General features: G+C 40.4%; 4 protein-coding genes and 1 long non-coding RNA gene across 10 annotated transcripts; 3 read left to right on the top strand and 2 right to left on the bottom strand.

Moving 5' to 3' along the window:
• Window positions 1-1,721: 1,721 nt before the first annotated feature.
• Window positions 1,722-6,144, bottom strand: LOC115744601. 3 transcript variants are annotated; one of them, XM_048277918.1, is made up of 7 exons: window positions 5,892-6,144; window positions 4,968-5,185; window positions 4,298-4,303; window positions 3,457-3,504; window positions 3,071-3,307; window positions 2,600-2,751; window positions 1,722-2,127 (listed from the first exon to the last, which is right to left on the bottom strand). In XM_048277918.1, exons 1-7 carry the CDS (start codon window positions 6,000-6,002, stop codon window positions 1,931-1,933), a joined length of 969 nt encoding a protein of 322 aa, XP_048133875.1. In that variant the 5' UTR covers window positions 6,003-6,144; the 3' UTR covers window positions 1,722-1,930. The 3 variants fall into 3 exon arrangements, with proteins under 3 accessions (XP_048133875.1, XP_048133876.1, XP_030535716.1); XM_048277919.1 differs by lacking the exons at window positions 3,457-3,504; window positions 4,298-4,303 and having other exon boundaries at window positions 5,892-6,143; XM_030679856.2 differs by lacking the exons at window positions 3,457-3,504; window positions 4,298-4,303 and having other exon boundaries at window positions 3,071-3,310; window positions 5,892-6,139.
• A 1,439-nt stretch (window positions 6,145-7,583) lies between these two features.
• LOC115744602 lies at window positions 7,584-10,348 on the bottom strand. The gene is made up of 3 exons (XM_030679857.2): window positions 9,795-10,348; window positions 8,514-8,669; window positions 7,584-7,823 (listed from the first exon to the last, which is right to left on the bottom strand). Exons 1-2 carry the CDS (start codon window positions 10,252-10,254, stop codon window positions 8,551-8,553), a joined length of 579 nt encoding a protein of 192 aa, XP_030535717.1. The 5' UTR covers window positions 10,255-10,348; the 3' UTR covers window positions 7,584-7,823; window positions 8,514-8,550.
• Window positions 10,349-11,770: 1,422 nt separating this feature from the next.
• Window positions 11,771-14,724, top strand: LOC115744604. 2 transcript variants are annotated; one of them, XM_030679860.2, is made up of 2 exons: window positions 11,771-12,197; window positions 14,488-14,724. In XM_030679860.2, the coding sequence occupies exon 1, from the start codon at window positions 11,893-11,895 to the stop codon at window positions 12,163-12,165; it is 273 nt and encodes a 90-aa protein (XP_030535720.1). In that variant the 5' UTR covers window positions 11,771-11,892; the 3' UTR covers window positions 12,166-12,197; window positions 14,488-14,724. The 2 variants fall into 2 exon arrangements, with proteins under 2 accessions (XP_030535720.1, XP_030535721.1); XM_030679861.2 differs by having other exon boundaries at window positions 11,775-12,190.
• A 110-nt stretch (window positions 14,725-14,834) lies between these two features.
• LOC125314790 lies at window positions 14,835-15,209 on the top strand. The gene is made up of 2 exons (XR_007198219.1): window positions 14,835-14,995; window positions 15,077-15,209. It is a non-coding gene; the product is annotated as an uncharacterized LOC125314790 (long non-coding RNA).
• A 678-nt stretch (window positions 15,210-15,887) lies between these two features.
• LOC115744603 (transcription initiation factor TFIID subunit 13) lies at window positions 15,888-18,627 on the top strand. 3 transcript variants are annotated; one of them, XM_030679858.2, is made up of 5 exons: window positions 15,888-16,124; window positions 16,216-16,253; window positions 17,757-17,816; window positions 17,882-17,956; window positions 18,389-18,627. In XM_030679858.2, the coding sequence occupies exons 1-5, from the start codon at window positions 16,028-16,030 to the stop codon at window positions 18,500-18,502; spliced, it is 384 nt and encodes a 127-aa protein (XP_030535718.1). In that variant the 5' UTR covers window positions 15,888-16,027; the 3' UTR covers window positions 18,503-18,627. The 3 variants fall into 3 exon arrangements, with proteins under 3 accessions (XP_030535718.1, XP_048134140.1, XP_048134139.1); XM_048278183.1 differs by having other exon boundaries at window positions 18,386-18,627; XM_048278182.1 differs by having other exon boundaries at window positions 18,365-18,627.
• The last annotated feature ends 834 nt before the right edge of the window (window positions 18,628-19,461 follow it).

Here is a 19,461-nt window from a genome sequence, read left to right as displayed (position 1 = left end):
TTTTTTTTTTTTTTGTCTAAGAAGTACTTCTTGAGTTTTCTTTTTTGGGGGTCTAAAATTACTTCTTTAGTTGAGAAGCTATTTTTTTTTTAACTTCTCTAATTAGGGGAAAAACAACTTCAGAAGTGAAAATTCACCTCAGAAATAAAATTTTTTACCAAACGAATTTCTGCTTTAGAAATTACATTACAAAACGGATTTCTACTCCAGAAGCACTTCAGAAATAGAAATTTCTTTCAAAAATAAAAGTTTTTACCAAACGGATTTCTACCTCAGAAATTACATTACCAAACGAATTTATACTCCGTAAGCGTTTACGAAGCAGAAATCTACTTTCAAAAGTATTACCATGGGCCCCTAAACGGCAAACTGGCCCAACCAAAGAGATGGGCGGTTGGATTTGAATCGGGTCAAAAATGGTACTACTCAAATGGATCCATTTAATTCATATCGACCCACTTCCTATATTGTAATTTGAGCGATCCATATCCGACCAACACCATACCCGTACCTGACCAAACCCGTGCTCAATTTTTAGTAATTTTTCACATTAAATTGCTTTCTCCGAAAAAAAGATAGACCAGCTTGCTGAGACAGTAAAAGAGCTCGAGAGTCAGGTTATGGACAGGGAGATGAAGGTGGTGGTGAAAGCGAAGGTTGGTGGATCTGGGTTGGATGACGAGCAATGCCCCCCGCTCTTTTGGATCGGGGTCACTTCCAAGCATCGGCGGTGACGATGGCCGGAGTACACGTGTTAGCTCTACCTCCTCTCTATTTGGGAACATCTTTTGTGACATACACACGACGCATTAATTTCTCATCATTTAACTAAAAGGATCAATTATAGGGCAGCAAGTGGGTGCAAACTCATATAAAATAGGGAAAAAAAAAAAGAAAAAAAAATATTAAAAAGTAATAATTAATCAGGTCCTTTTTTGAAATAATGAGAACAATTCATATCTTTATTTAAAAAATAAGAGTACTTTAGGCGCTCATTTGAAATTCTTTCTAGTTTTATTGAACTTAACGAATCATGTGAAGTCCCTCTTCTGATGAGTACTATTCGTAGATGACTACTTTTAAGAGCATCTTTCGACGGCCAATCTGGTGGTGATGGCGATGGGTGAGCAGCAAAGGAGAGTGAGGGAGACTCGCGAGATGACAGAGGAAGATGAAGAGAGAGAGACAAAAGAGACCTAGATTTAGAAGCCAAGTAATTTGAGTTACTCGTTACAGGTGCACAAAGCCAGATCAATCAGAAAGCAAGGAGGCCCCAGACCCTAAAGATAAATATGACTCCGATTCTTCAGAGGGCCACCGAAGATAGGCGGCAATGACGCTAGAGATAGGCGATGGGGGCCTCGGCAACGCCAATCAGTTGTGATCAAAGAGGAGGAAGAAAGCTCACCAAGAACGGAAATTGGCGAGTCACGACAGATGGAATCAAAGAGAGACGAGAGGAACAAAGATCAAAGAGGGACCGAGACCGCTCTCTTGACTCAGTCTGCGATTATGATCCGAGGGAGTCGCAAGTGGGGTTATAATAGAACCCACAAAAATCCATCTTTTTTTCGCTTGTCCCTTTGGAACCTATTATAATCTATATTTCAAATTTGAGGTGACCGATATATAACTCACTCAGTAAATTTGAGTTAAAATATGAATTTAAGACCCATTTTGACGGCCCTACACAAGACCTTCAGACAGTTTTAAGCAAATCGTTCCGATTGAAATGGGTTTCATAGAAAAAGGACAACCGACTAAACGGCTCGAATCCAATTTATCCAAAATCCTTCTGTTCCTGTTATGTATCTCTCTCCTACTATATCGACATAGATCCAGCTATGACTTTTGTACATTTATTTCCAAACACAAAAAATAAACATTAAATTGTGCCTCTTAAGCCATTTCTTGGCTAAACTGCAACACGCTAATCAATGTTGTGAAAACCAGGGAGCAACGAAGAGATAAAACCAAAGACAATCATCTGGATCTCCTTCACAATCCCCCACCAATGATTGGCCCCATTCTCGGCACCCTGTTCTGCTGCATTTTGGTTCTCAGCTGCCTGATTTCCATCATCTTCCACTGCACGGTTCTCATTCTCAGCGCCAGCTTGTCCATCAGCTGCATTATATTACAGGAAAAATCATTTGCATCGGCCAGAAGAACACATCAATTTGATGGGCACAATTGTCATGTACCAAACACCACTACTAGTGCTTTGTCTATCCTTGTTCCATGGAATCCATGACAATTTCTCTCCCCTATCCTCACAAAGCAGCCAGTAGATACATGGATGGTCATATGTATGGAAGCAGAAATTTAACTCTTTTGAATAGATTTGTCTACTTGAGGCTTCTAGAAATGTTTTACTAAAACATTAGAAGAACCCTAGGCGATATAGAGTTAATTTCGCAAAATAAGGACTTGTAAAGGCATTATCACATGATGGAAAAGGTACTAAAATCTACGAATTGAATCTCTTAAGAGACATATCTATGGATCAACTGTATGAAATAACATAGAGTTGACTGTAACTTTCCCGGGATTGAGGTTGACAATGCACGACTTTCGCATATCTGTGAATGAAATGTACCTGCCAGAGGCTGATTTTCGTTTCCTTGACCTGCAGCAGGTGGAACATTCTCAGCTCTCACTGCAGGCCTTGGTGGATGAGGAGGTGCAGCTGCTCTCTGCATGCCTTGAGAGAGCCATCGAATCAATGGTGCCAAAGCTCCAGTTTGATACCTACATCAGCCAGTGTCCACAAAGTCAGCTTTACATTCAATAGAAATGTTGCTAACACAAAGTCCAAGAAAAAATAAAAACTCCGGAGGTCTCTTATTCCCTGATTTCAAATAACAACGGCTCCTCAGCATGCATTAATTGGCTTCAACTAACAAAATAACATTATGAACCAGATCGAGGAGGATTAAAATGCAACATTCCTCACCCTATAAGTAAGATTCCCATACTGGCAACAACAAAAAATAAGTCCTTGGACCAATCAAATGGAGAGGCTCACATGCAATGACTGTGTAACTCGTTAATAGGCCCAGATACTTACAAATAGATGAGGGAAGCAAAAAACACAAGGACAACCAGCCTTTGTCTTGATCCATCTTGGTTAAACAGAAATATCACAGCAGCCAGCTTTAATATGAGTAACAAATCGAGCTGAATTGCGATCTGAAATCTCCTCACAACAACTTGTCTCTGAGGTGCAGGCTGTTGCTGGGGGTTCTGTTGCTGGTGGCCCACCTGCCCCTGTTCCTCACCTGTAGACCCCGCCTCACGAACTCGTCTACTATAAGCACACAAGCAACAAAGTATTGCAAGATCAATTATTATTTAAAATCAATATTTTCATTCAATTCTCAGGATCAATGCATCACATGAGAACCTCAACCTTAAGAAACTTAGACATAAAGGCTAATGTGCAAAAAAATGTACTGGACGCCATACTGGAGAACCCACTGGTTCAACCGGAAGAACCGGTCCCTCGGCTGGTTTAAAGTGAGGTGTGTCAAAGTCATATAATAGCCGGTATATACAAAAAAATGCACATAAATTCCAGGCACACGGCGCAGCACAACTGGTTTGTGCTTTTAATGTGAATCGAGAAGACTCGAGTTTGAGACCCACGGCTTGTAACTTCGTAAATTTTTTTCAGAATGGGAAATCTTTTATAAATGTAAATTGGCAAGAATAAGTACATAAAGGTAATTGGCTCAGCTGGTATAACTGCCAAATTGACTTCCCTTCATACACAATTTCGAGACTCCACCCATCCTCTTCTTTATCTTACAGAGTCAATGAACCAGTCAAAGATCTGTTTGAATCAAAACGGCATGAACTCATCTACTCTAAGCACACGAGCAACAAAGGACTAAAAGATCTTATATGATTGAAGACAAATATTTTCATGCTATTCTCAAACTCGATGCAGTTATTAGTTTATGAAAGCTCACACGAGAACTTTAACCTTAAGAAACTTAGACACATGACCAATGCTATAAAAACTGTACAGAAGGCCAAACTGGAGAACTAATCGGTTCAACTGGAAGAACTGGTCAAACCGGCTGGTCTAAAGTGAGATGAGTTGCAGTTATATATGGCCTGTCTATATGCACAAGTTCCAGGCGTGCGGGTCAGCTCAACTAGCATGGGCTTTTAAAGTGTATCCAGAGGACTCGAGTTCGAGATTCATGACCTGTAACTTTATAAATCCTTTTCAAGTGGGAAACAAGCAGACTTTATATATGTAAATTAGCAAGAATAAATACGTAAAGTTAATTGGCTCAGGTGGTATAATTGCCAAATTTACTTCCATCCGTGCGTGATTTCAGAACTTCTGTCCACGCATCCTCTTCTTTATTTTACAAAGTCAAAGAACCGGTTGAAAAGCCAGTTTTAACCAAAACTGCATGACCCATCTAACTGGTTTCAGCCAGTTTGACCAGCTCCTGACTGCCACAGGCATGGGATTTTGAACATCAGAGGAAATGCCGGTACACGGTTGAACCAGGCGGTCCTGGTCAGTTTCTAAAACACTGTATATGACACACTTTCAAGGTGATGGAAAGAGCATTTCCTTCCACTTACTTCATGAAATCATATTTAGGAGATAAGGAGATGCTACTTTTATGCAATTGTCAGCTTGTGGAGGCAGAAAAGAACTAAGCAATTCATAGCACAACCACCCACCCACCACCCCCCACAAAAAAAAAAAAAAGAAAGCAAGGTAAAGTTTCTAGACCATGATAGGAGAAGGAGGGAAGCAAGCATTCAGACAATTTAAACTAATGGACACTACAGACGGATTTCCTGATTACAAATTAATTACAGAGACAAATCAACAGCAGCAAATAGAGCAAACATAGATGATGAATGTCGAAGCAATTTTAGACAAGTTTATGACAAATTTAAAGTCCCCCAACAGGCAATAGATTGGATGTACTTACGTTGGTATGTTATAGGTAAGAGGGATAAGGGTGTTGGATTGAAATCCAGAAAAGGACCCAAGGTAGGGAGAAACTGGAACTGCGTAGATGCCAGCTCCCCTATTTGTCTGATCTTGATTTTGCGAATTACTTAGGCTGGGACCTAGGGTAGGATAGAAGACGGGGAACATTTGCATATCACCATTTCCAGGAACTGGAAAAGCAGACGATAATGGAACCTGAGGATACAAGGCCAACAGATGAAATGTGAAGCAGAGTACAAATATGATTCAGAGTCTATATACTACTTTTAATCACTCTATGATAAGACAATAATGAAGAAATGGTGCTACCGAAGTTACACATCAACCAAACATGATTTCATAAGTGCAAGCAAATTTAATAGACAACAGAGGTAGTTGTCTACGACAACAGAGCTCGGCACTAGACACTAGACAAAAACTGCGATGCAGTAACTACTCAAGAATAGATCATAAAAGTTCCAGATGCAACAGATAAGTAAACAGGGAATTCAATCGTCATTGCCACTGTGTTTTTCTCCACCGTGTTGAACAACATCCCGGCAGCGAAAAAGCTGATTTTCTAAACCAAACTTTAAGCTCAACCACCTCACAGGTGCATCTAAACCTAATATATAACTCAAATATACCTTTAAACAAACTTCAAATATTGCACAGAAGTCCAAGCAATCAAGCCGCTTATTTTCCCCAAATCAGATACGTGAAAGCAACAATTCACCGAGATTTCACCACGAATAGAGCAAAACAGACACTGCACAGAGGAAATTCCACAAGGATCAAGCACCGAAACCCCCAACCAAAACCCTAGCCCCCGCAAATCCCATAGATCAAGTTCTAAGAAGGCGAAAGACAAGAGGAAGACATGCTAGCTAGCAAACAAAGAAACACATAGCAATTAAAGAACCTGTGCTTGTTGCCGAATAGTGCCTTGAGGAGATTTCTCCGACGATGACGACGGCGGAGGTGGTGGCGGGGGTTGTGAGGCGGACGACGGCGTCTCTGGTCCCTCCGCCATCGAAGCAAATGCCTCCTCTTCGCTCTTGCAGCTTTGTCGCACAAATGATGGAGCTCGCGCACAAGGAGATTTGTTCGGTGCAAGAAGTCTTTCAGATCAATCCATTTTGCAGATTCGATCAAAGGAGCTCTGCTTCATTTTTTTTGCAGGTCCCCTGTGTTTCGTCATTGCGTCCCTCCAGAACCAATGGGCTCACGCCATGTCAGCACCTTGAAATATCATCGTATCATTGCTTGGCTTCTTGCAGGGACGATGGCTTTGGTCAGTGGTCACTCGCCCTTCTTTCTCTAAAATTAGTGAATTACACATGAGAAATGCCAACATTATTTTCCCATGCGTACTTATAGCAAATTTAAGATTCTATTTATTTCACAAAAAATAAAAAAATAAAAAAATATTTTTTAAATAATTATTTACGTCATTTAAAATAATTAATTAATAAAAAGCTTTTCAAAATCGATGACAATCTATATAGAAATATTTTTTATGAATAATGAAAAAAATTTCCGTCCATTCATTTTTATAAGCGATATAAATGATTATTTCTAAAAATATATACTTTCAAATTATTCATTTACCACCAAATAATCAGAAACTAATATTTGGTTATTTTTCCATCCCTTCACTTATTCACACTGAGCATCGCATCGACCATGACAATTCATTTTGTGTTCCTTACGATGCAAAAATGCACAAGGCGCATGTGGAGCTCATTCTGCATTGGTTCTATAAAAGGGTTTTGACGCAAAGCCGTTTGGCAGTATCAAGCCATGTTTTTTTTTTTTTTTTATATATATCTTTCTTATGATTTTCTAATTTGAGAATATAAACATTCAACTTGTTTCACGCATAGCATTTTACTATAATGCCACATCGCTTACTTCAATAGAGGAGAGACCCCAATGCGAATCTTCCTAACAAATTTAAAGCATGTTTAACCCCAAAAAAACACGTTTGTTCCCCCAAACCATGTTCCAAATAACAAGAACTTTTCATTTATCACGTTGAAGAAACAAATTGTTGGGATTTGGACGACGTTGATATCTTTCTATACCTAAGGCCCTGAGGGGGACTTCTCGAATGAGAAGGAATTCATACTCGAACTAGAAGATCTAGCTTGACGCAGATTATCCTTATCGCATAGATAGCGATTGCTACATAGAAAGGGCGTTTGGTTCAGTTTCACTCTGAACAATGTCCTCCCTTTCTGTACCATCCTTGCCTAGCCTTGTAGAAGGAAGGGGAACTACATCTTATTTACCCTTGCCTTCTACTTTTACAAAAAGATATATTCAAAGGGTCCTATAAGAATTTCCGGTGGAGCGGTGAAATGCGTAGAGATTGAAAAGAACACCAACGGCAAAAGCAGGAAAATGCTTGCTCCTCATTGCACTTTTCCCTCTTCTTTAAGCCGTTGCTTCTTCTTGGAACATCTTTAAAATAGGGGGTTGAAAGTTTCGGACACAACCACCTTGTGCTATAAAGCAGGATACCTGTCAACTTACTCCGTGTACTTTAGCTTTTGTGCGTTCACGTATGTCTTGAAGAAGATTACTGGAACGAAGAATTGCGACTGACAAGTGAATGTTCAAACAGTTAAATAACATTGCAAAAGCTTCCAGCAAGCGAATGACCATTTATAGAGATGATAGAAATAGGATGTAAACGGACAGGTTCGAATTGATAAATGAAAATTATTGTCCCCCAAATCATTCCAAGATAGGATATGTACAACATTTCCCGTCCGCTCACTTATCCTTCTAGGCCACCCTTCTTATTCCCATAGCCTCCTGAGTTCCATGTCTTAATTAGCACTTGATCCTGCAGCGGATTCAGAGAAAAGAAATGAATTAGCTCTCCATCAAAACCATGCAGAGAAAGGTTCTTAGATCCTATAAATCTCTTTCTGGATTGGGGTTTGGTACCTACTTAATGTCTCTTTTCAAGCCGGAACTAAATTCTACCACGTATAAAGAAACCTCACGTTTCAAGAAATTCATTACGTCGCTCAACTCCACCACTAGTGAACATGGCTTAAATTAAACAGGTTCCTTCGGCCGAAAAGAAAATTCTAACATGTTCCACAACCAGACATGTTAGGTTAGTTGCTTTTTTTTACGGTCTAAGTCAGGTCCTGCACAGATTTCTTTCTCTGATTGTTTGGTAAGTTGTTTGGCGAACTATACTATTTGCTAGATCTGATAGACACTGCCCAGGCAATAATTTCCCGATGGTCAAAGTAAATTCATATAACTCAACAAACAAATGTGGGTTATGAGTAGATACAAGCCTCTGATTTGATGCATATAATGGTAAAAACTAAAGCTTTTATGAATTTGTGGAATGACAGTAGTGGCACAGCAAGAGAATATGGTGCACCCCTCCATGCAAAACAGCAGGTGCCAGATACACTGAAGACACAAGCCAAGCAACAAGCGCAGAGAGCATATCCAAACCAACATTTCAGAATCTCCACCTAAAATGAGATCAGAGACGACAGGCACGACTTACCCAACCAGCCATCATGACTTTTAGATGCCGATGCTTCTCATTCATCATCATCGGATCCACGGTCTTCTGAGGTAGTGAACACCCTAATCTCTACTACCTCTTCCTTAGACAACTCATTTGCTGACTCCACGTTTGAGGTATGTGGCGATTCACCATCTGGGGAGGAAGAAATTATAACAAACATTACCCATTGCTTAGGGGAGGTCGAAAATATGACAAACCAAGGAATAATGGCTTAAATCTCTGGTAACTACACCATTGTAAACTGCTTATTTTTAGAGTTTCAGCAATTAATTGATCTCATCACCGATTGTCAGAAATCTTTTGGTCATGATAACAAGTTGGCTTTCTTGAAGATCGATACCCAAAGAAAGTTATCTTCATCGCTTCTCTCTTTTTATAGTGTCATGCTTCAGTACAAGAGAATGGACCAACCAGAAAGAAGAACAAGTATTTGGTATAGCAATTTGGAGTTTAACCAGCATCAGTAATCAGTATCCAACAACTAAGCACAACCAGCTAGAAACTAGAAAATCATTCAGAGCTGCTTAGTAGAAAGATGAAAAACAAAGGCAATAGCCCGAGGAAGGTGCCGATGCTTATAAACACAATCAGATCAATGATTAACCGGGGCACATTGCTAATACTCTTTAAATGATTTTCCGTTCATACCACCTGGTGCCCGTCAGTTGTAAACACAAGCAGATCATTGATAAACCATACTACCTTTCTAATTCTTCAACATATTCCTCCGACTCACAATTTTCTCACCTTGACATCCAAGCTATGACGATGTTCATGGTTTTCTTGCAGGAAAGTCAGAAAAGCTCTCTCTCAAAGGAATAACTTCTTTTAACTATTGCTGCTACAAATGATGCTATCGACCTCACGTCCTCGATTTATGAATGGAATTTAAGTGAATTAGCAAAAATTAAGTCCTTGTCAATTCAAATCAACAGGAGCCATAAATACACATTCGATCAAATCACTTAGCACAGCCTCTCCTCACTGTCACTTCTTATGACACCTCGACAGAGAGAATTGAAATTTAAGCACAACAACTTCGTTTGACGGGCCCTGCAAACTTCAATTAAGCATCACTTCTCGAAATCCAGAGAATCAATCTCATGAACAATAGATAGATCATCAACAGTCCATCCAGATTTTCTCCAAGTTCTTGTACAACTAATTAACGAACAATCAGCAAGTCAAAAAGAAAACTTGTCGAACACTTTGCAATAACACGAAAGTGAAGCAAGCTATGTAGGGGTCAACCCCAACCTGGTCGTGCCAAAAACTCAAAGCTGGGCCAACCGCGAACGGTGGCGAAAGACAGATTCTCCTCCTCCTCGAAGGTCAACGGCCTGGCCAATTTCCCGACGAGATCGACGACGTTGACCGGTCGCCGCCGTGGCGGAACCCAGAAGGAGGAGCCGGGGACGAAAGGGATCCAATCGGGCGTGGATTTCTGGACGATGATGGAGTGGATAGCCTCCTCCAGGCCCCTCAATCCCAACACCTCTCCTTCCTCGTCTGATGCGGAAGAGGAAGAAGCTGATGATGAAGATGACGACGACGACGAAGATGACGCGGAGGAGAGGGTCGATTCGAGGTCGATTTCGATGAGCTTGCCGGAGCGGTTGGAGCGGTTGCGGAGGGTGATGAGGGTGATGGAGGGCGGCGGGGGCTTGAGGGCGCGACGGGAGTGGCGGAGAAGGGTCTGAGAGAGGAGTCTCGCCATTGTTTTCCCTTTTTTGGGCTGGAGCTGAGTTTCAGACCGAGGCGACCCAGTTCTGCGACTCGAGTCGCGAGTGAATGTGCAGGTGAGGGAGGCAGGCGAGGGAGGCGATGACTATTGACTGTGGATGATCGGCACGTGTCGGATTAGATTCTTTACGCTTATTTTGCTCTCGTTTTTTTCCAAAACGAAGTTTCGTCCTCATTTTGTTTACTTTTTCATATATTATATTCTTTCACTTTTGTTCATTTTTATATGTTTTAGAAATTTAGTAAATTGACCAAATCTTTTCACACCAATGCAACTAGCATTGTTCGATTACGTTTTTTTATTTGGACAAAGGCCACTAAAAACTCTAAACTATGTTCACTGTTTGCTCTCCGTCAAAATTTTGTTAGATGAATTTTCAATTAAAAAAACATCGTTATTATTCTATTTAAGCCGTGTGAGTATCGTGTCGACATTGTTTCCTTTGATTGTACATATAGGCAGATTTTTAATTGTACCCGTGAATCAAAGATAAATGTATCATCCATGTACAAATTTTGAATTATTAGGATCCCGAAGAAAACGCTCATATAATTCGAGATTTTTTTCGTATCTTTTTCTTTTTGTATTTTGGCATTTTGTTAATGTGAAAATAGGTTTAGGAGGTACTTTCATAAGGACAAAGCAGGTTTATAGCTAATAACCCAACAAAACAAGTATTTGTGTTTCAATTAGTAAATTTATATTTGTTAAAAGGGTTAATTCCACGAAAACCCTCAAACCGATATACACGTGATAAATTTATTATCCGTTAGTTTCCATTAAATTGGGTTAATACCTCGAAAAATCTCAAGTTGGTACATATGTGATAAACGGAGGTTAAAAGCTCCAAATTTGTATACTAGTTAACTATTAAGTGTCATCCAACTCAAGAATTCAGCGGTGAAATTTATCAAAAACTAACCAAGAGTACATTTTCACAAGTGTAGCAGTTCAAAGTTTTTCGTGATATTAAACCTTGTTAAATAAAATAGGTGTCTACTTAATTTTAAATCTTAATTTTTGCGGTTATTAACTTTTCAATACCGAAAAGAGTTTCCATGGAAACTCATGCATTTTCTGTACGATCCATGTTTTTCAATTGGAAAAAAAAAATATATGCTTTACTTATCTATAGTTAGTAAATTTTCTACTTATACAGCTACTTTCATATAAATGAAGAAGTGAGTTGACCATTTTAAGTATTATTCTCATTGTATTAACAACTTTAACCTCCACAAAAATAGCAAACTACTAAAAGCTACTTGTTCATCTAGTCGTACATACTCATTCGTGATTAATAATTACTATATGGTAAAAAAGGAAAAAGAAAAACTTGCACGGACCGCGTACAATGTCGTTGACTTTTACGGTTTTACCCATGCAAGTCCAGTATCGACCGAGGGCTCTTGAGCCTACAATTGAACCGGATCGAAGCAACTCGAACCGTAGGATGGGCGGGACCCACTTTTTCTCTACCCCGTTATCAATCGATCAAATTGGCCCGTGGCTCTCCTCCTCCTCCAACATCTTCACAGAATCCACCCCCATCAAAATTGGAGACAAGAAGCCGGGATTAGGGTTTGCCTCGCTGAAACCAGGAACGAAGCTGAAATGGCGCTGAGGCAGTTCTACAACGAGATCAGGGGGATGAAGGTGAAGGAAATCCCCAACTACGTGAAGCCGAAGCTGTCGATTGACTACGTGAAGAAGTCCATTCAGAGGGGTCTCGACAATTACCATGCCAAGTACATCGAGACCGACTCGTTCGAGCCTGTCTACCACATCTTCATCGGTGGCATGATCTTCTCTTACCTCGTCGCTCTCCCCAACGAGCGCCGCCATCTCGAGCACAAGCGGCACGCCAAGGAGCACGGCGGTCACTGATCGATCCATCGGTTCGTCGGGGAAGGTGCGTTGTTCGGATCGGAGAATTGCTTTGTTCTCTATGCCTCTTTCACGGTCCTCTTTGGGTTGGATCCGAAAAAAAGTGATTCGTTTATCGTTCTTCTATGAATTATTGCTCTCTTTCATTGACGTGTTTGCGGTGGTGGTTGTACCGCATTGTGGTTACTGTTGATATCATGTGAGCTCGTTGGCTTTAATCTCTCGTTGAAGCATTCTTTTGCTTTGTTGTGATATGGTTCATATCATATGTGTGGGTATCTTGTGGATTTATCACGATATAATTATAGACAATGAGAAATGAGCTAGGGTGGTTTGATTTTTCTTTTCATTGAAACACGAGCTGAATTGGGCGCGTCTTGAACATTGCGTTCCTTGGCAGGGTCATTGTGGTTGCTTTTTTGCTAAGGCTTGAGCTCCGGTTTGATCAGGAAAACTCGATGTCAGGTTCTAGAATTGATTGATGATTATTTTGACACTGTTGAGTTCAATAGGATCCCAGTGTTACCAATGTGATGTTTATCACTCTGGTGAGTGGAGTGCCTTCCTATGTTGCCTCTTATCGTAGAACTACTAGTTCTGCCCACCTGGTGTTATTTTGGTGCTTGGTAAACATACCTTTGAAAATGTGCTAATCTGGTGGATGCATTGGTTCAAGATTCGTTGTAATTTGTCATTATCCCCTGTCTATGTGATAGGGTCTTATCTTACTTACCATACTGATTTGGAACTTCTTTCTATCCTGCCATTTATACCTGGAATTGTGCGACTTGGTCCTACTGCTGATTGAGGAAAAGAGGTGGAAACAAAGTAGTAGCGTGTTTTTAAACTTTTTTTGGGCCTTCTTCTTCTATTGGTGTATCAGTTTATTGGACTTAAAAGGTATTCAAGAGAGATTTCTTATTAATATCAGACAAACACAAGAGAGTATATTGGGAAGCTACCAGTGATTAGCAGGACTGGTAGAGTGACTATTCTATTTTCTCTCTTTCGGTGTGCTTCCTCGAGGCTTTCTTTTCTGTAATGACAAACCCAGTATCATGCCCTTTTAGCATTTTACTGAATGTTCCTTTTCCTTTTTAACGTATAGGATGAAATCTACATGGGAGTTTGCCTCTTGATAGCAAGGTATCGGGTGGGTATGATGACAATGAGGTGCAGTGTGCTATAAGGCCTTAGAGATCTGTTGAAATTCTAGCGAAACAACGTATGGACTGCTTTCGTCAGCTTTGGGCAATTTTCTGTTAGATGAGTAACAGTGAAGGCATCTTTATCAATCATGGTTAAAAGCATTGTATCATGAGTTAGGTCGATCAATTTCTTATATCCTGCTTTGGAGTATCTGTCTTCTTTAATTAGAGAGATTTGGAGACTCTTTTCCCTGTTGATAAAAGTTCCAAGTCAGGGTTCAGTTCTCTGGCTTTTCTTTCTCATCTGAAACTGTTTACTTGATTACTCAACCTTTCGACAGAGTTGCATCGAAGGTGCTTTCTTACAGGGCCCTCCAGACTTACCCGAAAGAATTGTTCAACTCGCGCATCACTAAGAAATTGACATGTTATGAGCATCACTGTCTGAATTACGAAAATCATCATGCTTGGCTTAGGCATTGTATGACCACAACAGGAATGTTAAGAACATCACATGCATGTCTATCTTATGGGATATTGTAATGTACTCTGCCGGGATTGAGTTCACTTAATGAACTCCTGGGCATGGTACACGTTATGTGAGGCTTGGGACTTGAGTCAAGATCGACTAGTATATACTTTACTAGAATTGGCGTGGCCCTTGTGCTGGAAATCAGCTGGAGCTTGAATTCGATGACGTTTTTGTGCTCATGTTAGACACTATCTATGTTCAGGCATGTGATTAGTTAGATGTTCGAAGAGGTTCATGCCTCCAACTTCATCAATTAAGGTTGTTATCATGTAGATTGAACTAAGCTGATATTCATACTTCAACTCCAAAATGGTAATACTTGAGTCAAGTCGACTTGTTGTGTGTACTGTGCAGCCCATACATTTGCAACACTTGTTTAGTGAGAATTATTTTCAGAGCTGTACCTTTGCAATGATCTGAAGTCTCACGCATGCAGGGCTTATGATTTCTTTGGGCCTAACAATTATGTGGTTGGTTTCCATGACATACTTTGCTGGTTCTGCTTAGTGCCTGTTTATTTTTTACTTTACGCCGTTCTCTGCTGCCTTGCCTGTACCAGAATAACTTCATATGGGCATATGTGTTGTTTATCTGCAAGTTATTACTTTCTCCCCTCATAATTTGTTCTCCATTTCCTTGCAGGGGTCAAGATGGTTGCTATGTGTCGATTCTCTATATCTCCGAATTTCTGATTTTCATTGGGAAGACATGATGAACTGTCTAGCTCACCCATTGGCGCATCCAAATAATGTGAACTTTGTGTCGTTTTGTGAAAGTTTTTACATTGCAGATGTTACCTTCATCAGTTTCTCTATAAGGGTGAATCAAAACACATGTTGAAGTTTGAGCTGACTGATGACTGGCTCTTGAATTTGGATGTTTCATGGTTCTTAATTTAGTTTTGATGCTTGAATAAGTATCGATGGTTTTTTTAAACTGGATTTGATACTACCTTATTTAAAGCTGCTTGTTTTACAAATAGTTGGCTGAACCAGTTCATCGCGGTGTCATTATTCTCAAACAAGTGCTATCCCAAGTTTCATCTCTAGAATGCCCTTGAAAATGGGAAGGCATAAACGAACTGGAAGAAGAAAGTGGGCAGTTCAATGCGTCCCTTGTCAGTATTGGGTGAAGACCACAAGGTAGCCTGGTGTGTCTTGCGTTGTTAATCCTGTCAAAAGTGGCAACCACATTAGTCGTGTTATTTATGTCTGGTTCGTGCTCTTTCCAGGAAGTCGTTTTCCATGCCATTCCATCTTCGGATTTAAAACGGAGACAAATCTCGTAGATCTTTGAGCAAATCCAAGGTGGAACTTCGACAATTCAAGCCTTTGGCCAATTGATCTCTACATTCGGAAGCCAAATTAATGAGTCATCGAGCTCTCTCGCTCCCGCAAATTTTCGAAATACAAGGGAACAAGCACCAAAAGGATCGACTAGTTGTTGTCCTAACAAATGGGCTCACTAGTTATAGACCCCGAGGTGCGGTGTGTTCGTCCATCCCCGGAGACTGGACTGTCTTTGAACAGAGTGTCATAGTATAAACAACATGATGAATGCCTTGTTAAGAAATTTCAAAGAAGTTCGAATTTTCAAATATCGATTATGCTTAACAACTGTTTACAAAGACTATCCGGTGTTCCAAATTAAGGAGGCATCTCAGCGGATCCGGTCTTTTTCGTCCCAGCCCAAGGCCCGTACGAACGAAAGCAAACATCTCTTCTCCAAGGTAACTGGTAAAGAAAGGGAAATGGAAATAGGACATTAAGACCAAGGCGGGAACTATTCAAGGATAAAGCAGGGCTCTGTTGAATGGGCTTCGATCTTCTCTACCTGGCCCATCAATTGCAGTTGCTTTCCGTTTTCCATTTCAGGCCCACCCAACTCCGTAACTCCATCAATTAGGATTTTCGATCTTCTCTTCCATCTTCTCGTAAGGCGCGGTTTATATATGGCCTTCGCTCTCGCTTCTGAATCCTTCCCTGGTCGTGGAACCTTGGAAGTTGGAAGTCCCCAAAACCACATCTCTCTCTCTCTCTCTCTCTCTCTCTCTCTCTGTGTCTAGAGCTCGTTCTTACGACCGGAAACGGCGGCTGAATCCGAATCCATATTTGCATCTCTTCCTAGTTCTAGAGTGTAATCGATCAGGCTTGCTTGAAGAATAGTTGGGAGCGGCGAGAGAATGAACGCGTCTTCGTCAGGCAAAGCACGAGCCGCTTCCTCCTCCCAGCCCTCCGAGAGCTCCTCCAAGCGCAAGCGCGGCATTTTCCAGAAAGAGCGTATGCTTTCGTCTATTCCTTTCTTCTCGTGATCTTTCTCCTTTACTTTTTCCGATTATTATTGTGCTTACGTAATTCCACTCGATTCCAGTGCAGCACATGATGTACGGTTTTGGTGATGATCCGAATGTGAGTTTCCACTTTTTGTCTCGCTCATCGCTTCGTTTGGAATTTGCCCTTTTTTTTTTTGGTTCCTTTTGCAATTTCTCCTTGAATATTAATTCATGGCCGAAATGGAGACCTATAAATTTTGTGGGTGAAGCTCTTTCGTGTTTCTTGATTACTTGTACGTAGCAAAGAGATATGTTTCTTACTTATCTCTTGTGAAATGTGTGATTTTGGCGATACCACCAGTTGATGTCTTGTGCCTACTCATGCGTGTGTGCAAAGAGAAAAGATTAAAAAGAACTGCATCCAGCAGGATTGGTGAGGAAGGATCGTTACTCTTTTTTCTTGCTAATAGTGTCAGAAAAGTAAGCTGGAGAACGAGCTGCCATTTATATGTTGTCAATTGGCACTCTGTAAGTATGGTACCTCAGATTTGAACTGAGACCAACCATGGAGTATACTGATGAAAAACACATAGTGTGGTTGGTGGTTATGTTAGCTCTCCTTTGAGTTTGACTGCAATGAGCGTGGAAAACTCTGCCAAAATGGGCTCTTGGTTTCTCTGGGAGTTTGAAAAGTTGTAATGAATGCCGTGTGACTGGTATTTTGCTTTTATCTGACTGAAAAGGTGTTGCAGTGGACTCATGTCAACTAGCCGGGCCCAACTAGCTACTTGTCTTTGTTTTGCTATGAAAGCCTCTTTTGGGTGTGAATCTGCCAAGTGACTCTCCAGATTAGTGAAACTAGAGATGGGTTCATTGTTGAATCACCATGTTACAAGTATCTAGACGTTAAGGATTAATTGAAAGCCACACCCTTTTTTCGCCTGTATCCCTTTCGTTTCTTTTGGTCAGTAGGCAACCTATTTACTGGGAAAAGCTATTGAGTTGCTGATCCTGATGTCTATTTTTGTAGATTACCTTGCGAGTTATTCAGTTGGACAGCACATATGAGAAACCCATGATGGAATTTTAGAGGAGTAATAATTTTCCTACTTGTTATAGAGGTTTGAAGGTTGCACCTGCACTTGGCATATACATTGTCTAAATGCATAGAGCTTGATCAGTAATTTATGCAGCACCTTGAGTGTGGAGGGTTTTTCTCATGGATGACTGATAAGCTGTACAACTATCAATGTCTTTGAATTAGAGCTTACAAGAAGATTCTATATTTTTAATCATATAAGAAGAATTAATGTTTCTAAGCATGGATTACCTTGCTTCTGTGGGCCAAAACATCGGAGTAATTCACTAGGTAATCATCTTACCCTTTTTTAGCTACTTCATGCTGTAAGAACTGAAGTCTAAGCCATCTCATAGTCACCGGTCTCATCAAACACTGGATGTTCAAGATCGAAATGTTTTCTTTCTACTGTTCAGAGAATGTTTTGTCAGATGGTTCCATTGGGCGTTGATGAGAAATTATCATGTGATTTGCTTTGAAATGCGTGGAGAACTAATGTCCCTTCAATTTCTTTCTGTACAATGTGAAATATTCACTCATTTAAATTTGTTTGGTGATCAGCCACTTCCAGAAACTGTGGCGCTTGTTGAGGACATTGTGGTGGAGTACGTCACAGATTTTGTAAGTACTTTTGTAATGGCATTTGCATTTCTTAGGAGGCATTGAAAGATTAAGTAGCTCTGCAGGCACATAAAGCACAGGATATTGGATCAAAGAGGGGAAAGCTTTCTGTTGAGGATTTTCTTTACCTAGTCCGCAAGGTATGATCAGTGACTTTTTGTCTTTTCTTCTACGGCTTCATGGATATTAGAATTTTTTTTAGTATGTCTGATCCCCAAACCATTTTGATGTAGTGTACGAAGGACATTAATTCTTGGCAAAAAAGAATTGCATAATAGCTTGCTTTTACCTCATCTATTTTGATCCTTGTGGTCAAGCCGCTTTTGCAAAGCCATGGCATATGTCATAGAACAGCGTAGTTATCACCTTGCACAATCACCCTTTCATCGTGTTTTTCGTCGGCTACTACTATCATGGTGCATGCTCTTTCATCCGTATATGATGGAATGTTATTCATCATTGCATCTTCACCGACACTGTGAAAATGAACAAACTGTGCATCCCCTCGCTCTCATCCTCTTCATTGCTGTACTGGTTCTGAAAGCAAGATTGTTAAATATTTGGCCCAGCAGGATGCGCCAAAGCTTAACCGCTGCAAAGAGTTGCTGTCTATGCAAGAAGAACTAAAACAAGCTAGGAAAGCCTTTGATGTAGATGAGGAAAAGCTTGCGGCTTCCCTGGACTGAGCTGTTGATGCTGTCTAGGATGCTCAGTGCAGGTCTTGTCTGGTGTTAGGTTGTAAATGTTAAGACCCAAGGCTGTCGAATTTTGCACAGGAATGAAAAGAAAACGGTTGTGGGTTTCGTCACCTAACTGCTGATTATTGATTTTTCTTTTTCCAATTGTCAGGTTCTTTATCTAGTTCAGTCAAAACAGATTTTGTGCAGCGCCATTTGGTGTTCTCAAATGCGACCTCCTGATTAACAGTGATTCATCTTCTTCTTTTTTTCCCTCTCCGTGAAGAGTGAGTGACAGAGATTGCTTTGCCAGTTTTGCCTCTATAGATGTTTTGAGCATCACAGCACTGCAGAAGCATTGCGAAATGGTTTCAGTTGGTATTGTTCCAGAACACTTGCTTACAAAATTACTGATCCGCTAGAAACGGATTTGAGCATCGTGAAACTAAGCAGAACCAATGCAGGAAACCGTAGCTTGAGCAGACTTTGCTTATGAAAATAATTCACGATTCTTGAATTCATCAAAGAGTTGCTGGTTGAATGAGAAGTAAGAAGGCTATCAGAGCGCTATATGTGACATAGGACGATCGATTACTCTAAATTGTAAACTTTCAAGGAAATCATCTGATGCACTATTCAAGCCGAATGTTCACTTCCAATCCCAATCTTGATGGCGAAGACAGGAAATATACAGGATGGGTAGAAGAGGTTCTGACACTTCAACTCCATTCATGATCTTAAGTTAAGGAATTAAGAAAGTACACTCATCCTGATGAGTCATAAGATTAATTATGGATTTGTAGCAGAGGTGGTATGGGCAGTTGATTAGACCAAGTATGGATCGTACATGGTTGGTAGTTAGAATGGATACCACTTTTAGGGTTCCCTCGTTTGGGATCTTTGGGAAGAGGAATAAGTTAATGCATATTGCGTTATCTCCCTTCAACTCTTTGAGAAAAATGTGGCAA

This window comes from Rhodamnia argentea, chromosome 4 (genome assembly GCF_020921035.1).
Source record: "Rhodamnia argentea isolate NSW1041297 chromosome 4, ASM2092103v1, whole genome shotgun sequence".
NCBI classification, from domain to species: domain Eukaryota; kingdom Viridiplantae; phylum Streptophyta; class Magnoliopsida; order Myrtales; family Myrtaceae; genus Rhodamnia; species Rhodamnia argentea.
This window is presented reverse-complemented; position numbering and strand designations above follow the sequence as displayed.

Excerpts from the sequence above, each read along its gene's own strand:
- LOC115744601 (XM_048277918.1), bottom strand. The coding sequence starts at position 6,002 with ATGGCGGAGGGACCAGAGACGCCGTCGTCCGCCTCACAACCCCCGCCA. Across the intron at positions 3,308-3,456 it reads GTTCTCCAGTATGGCGTCCA|ACGAGTTCGTGAGGCGGGGT; the intron begins GTACATTTTTTT and ends TGCTTATAGTAG. Across the intron at positions 2,752-3,070 it reads TTTGCTTCCCTCATCTATTT|GTATCAAACTGGAGCTTTGG; the intron begins GTAAGTATCTGG and ends TGGCTGATGTAG.
- LOC115744602 (XM_030679857.2), bottom strand. The coding sequence starts at position 10,254 with ATGGCGAGACTCCTCTCTCAGACCCTTCTCCGCCACTCCCGTCGCGCC. Across the intron at positions 8,670-9,794 it reads TGAGTTTTTGGCACGACCAG|ATGGTGAATCGCCACATACC; the intron begins GTTGGGGTTGAC and ends CTTCCTCCCCAG.
- LOC115744604 (XM_030679860.2), top strand. The coding sequence starts at position 11,893 with ATGGCGCTGAGGCAGTTCTACAACGAGATCAGGGGGATGAAGGTGAAG.
- LOC115744603 (XM_048278182.1), top strand. The coding sequence starts at position 16,028 with ATGAACGCGTCTTCGTCAGGCAAAGCACGAGCCGCTTCCTCCTCCCAG. Across the intron at positions 16,125-16,215 it reads CGGCATTTTCCAGAAAGAGC|TGCAGCACATGATGTACGGT; the intron begins GTATGCTTTCGT and ends ACTCGATTCCAG. Across the intron at positions 17,957-18,364 it reads TTCTTTACCTAGTCCGCAAG|ATTGTTAAATATTTGGCCCA; the intron begins GTATGATCAGTG and ends TCTGAAAGCAAG.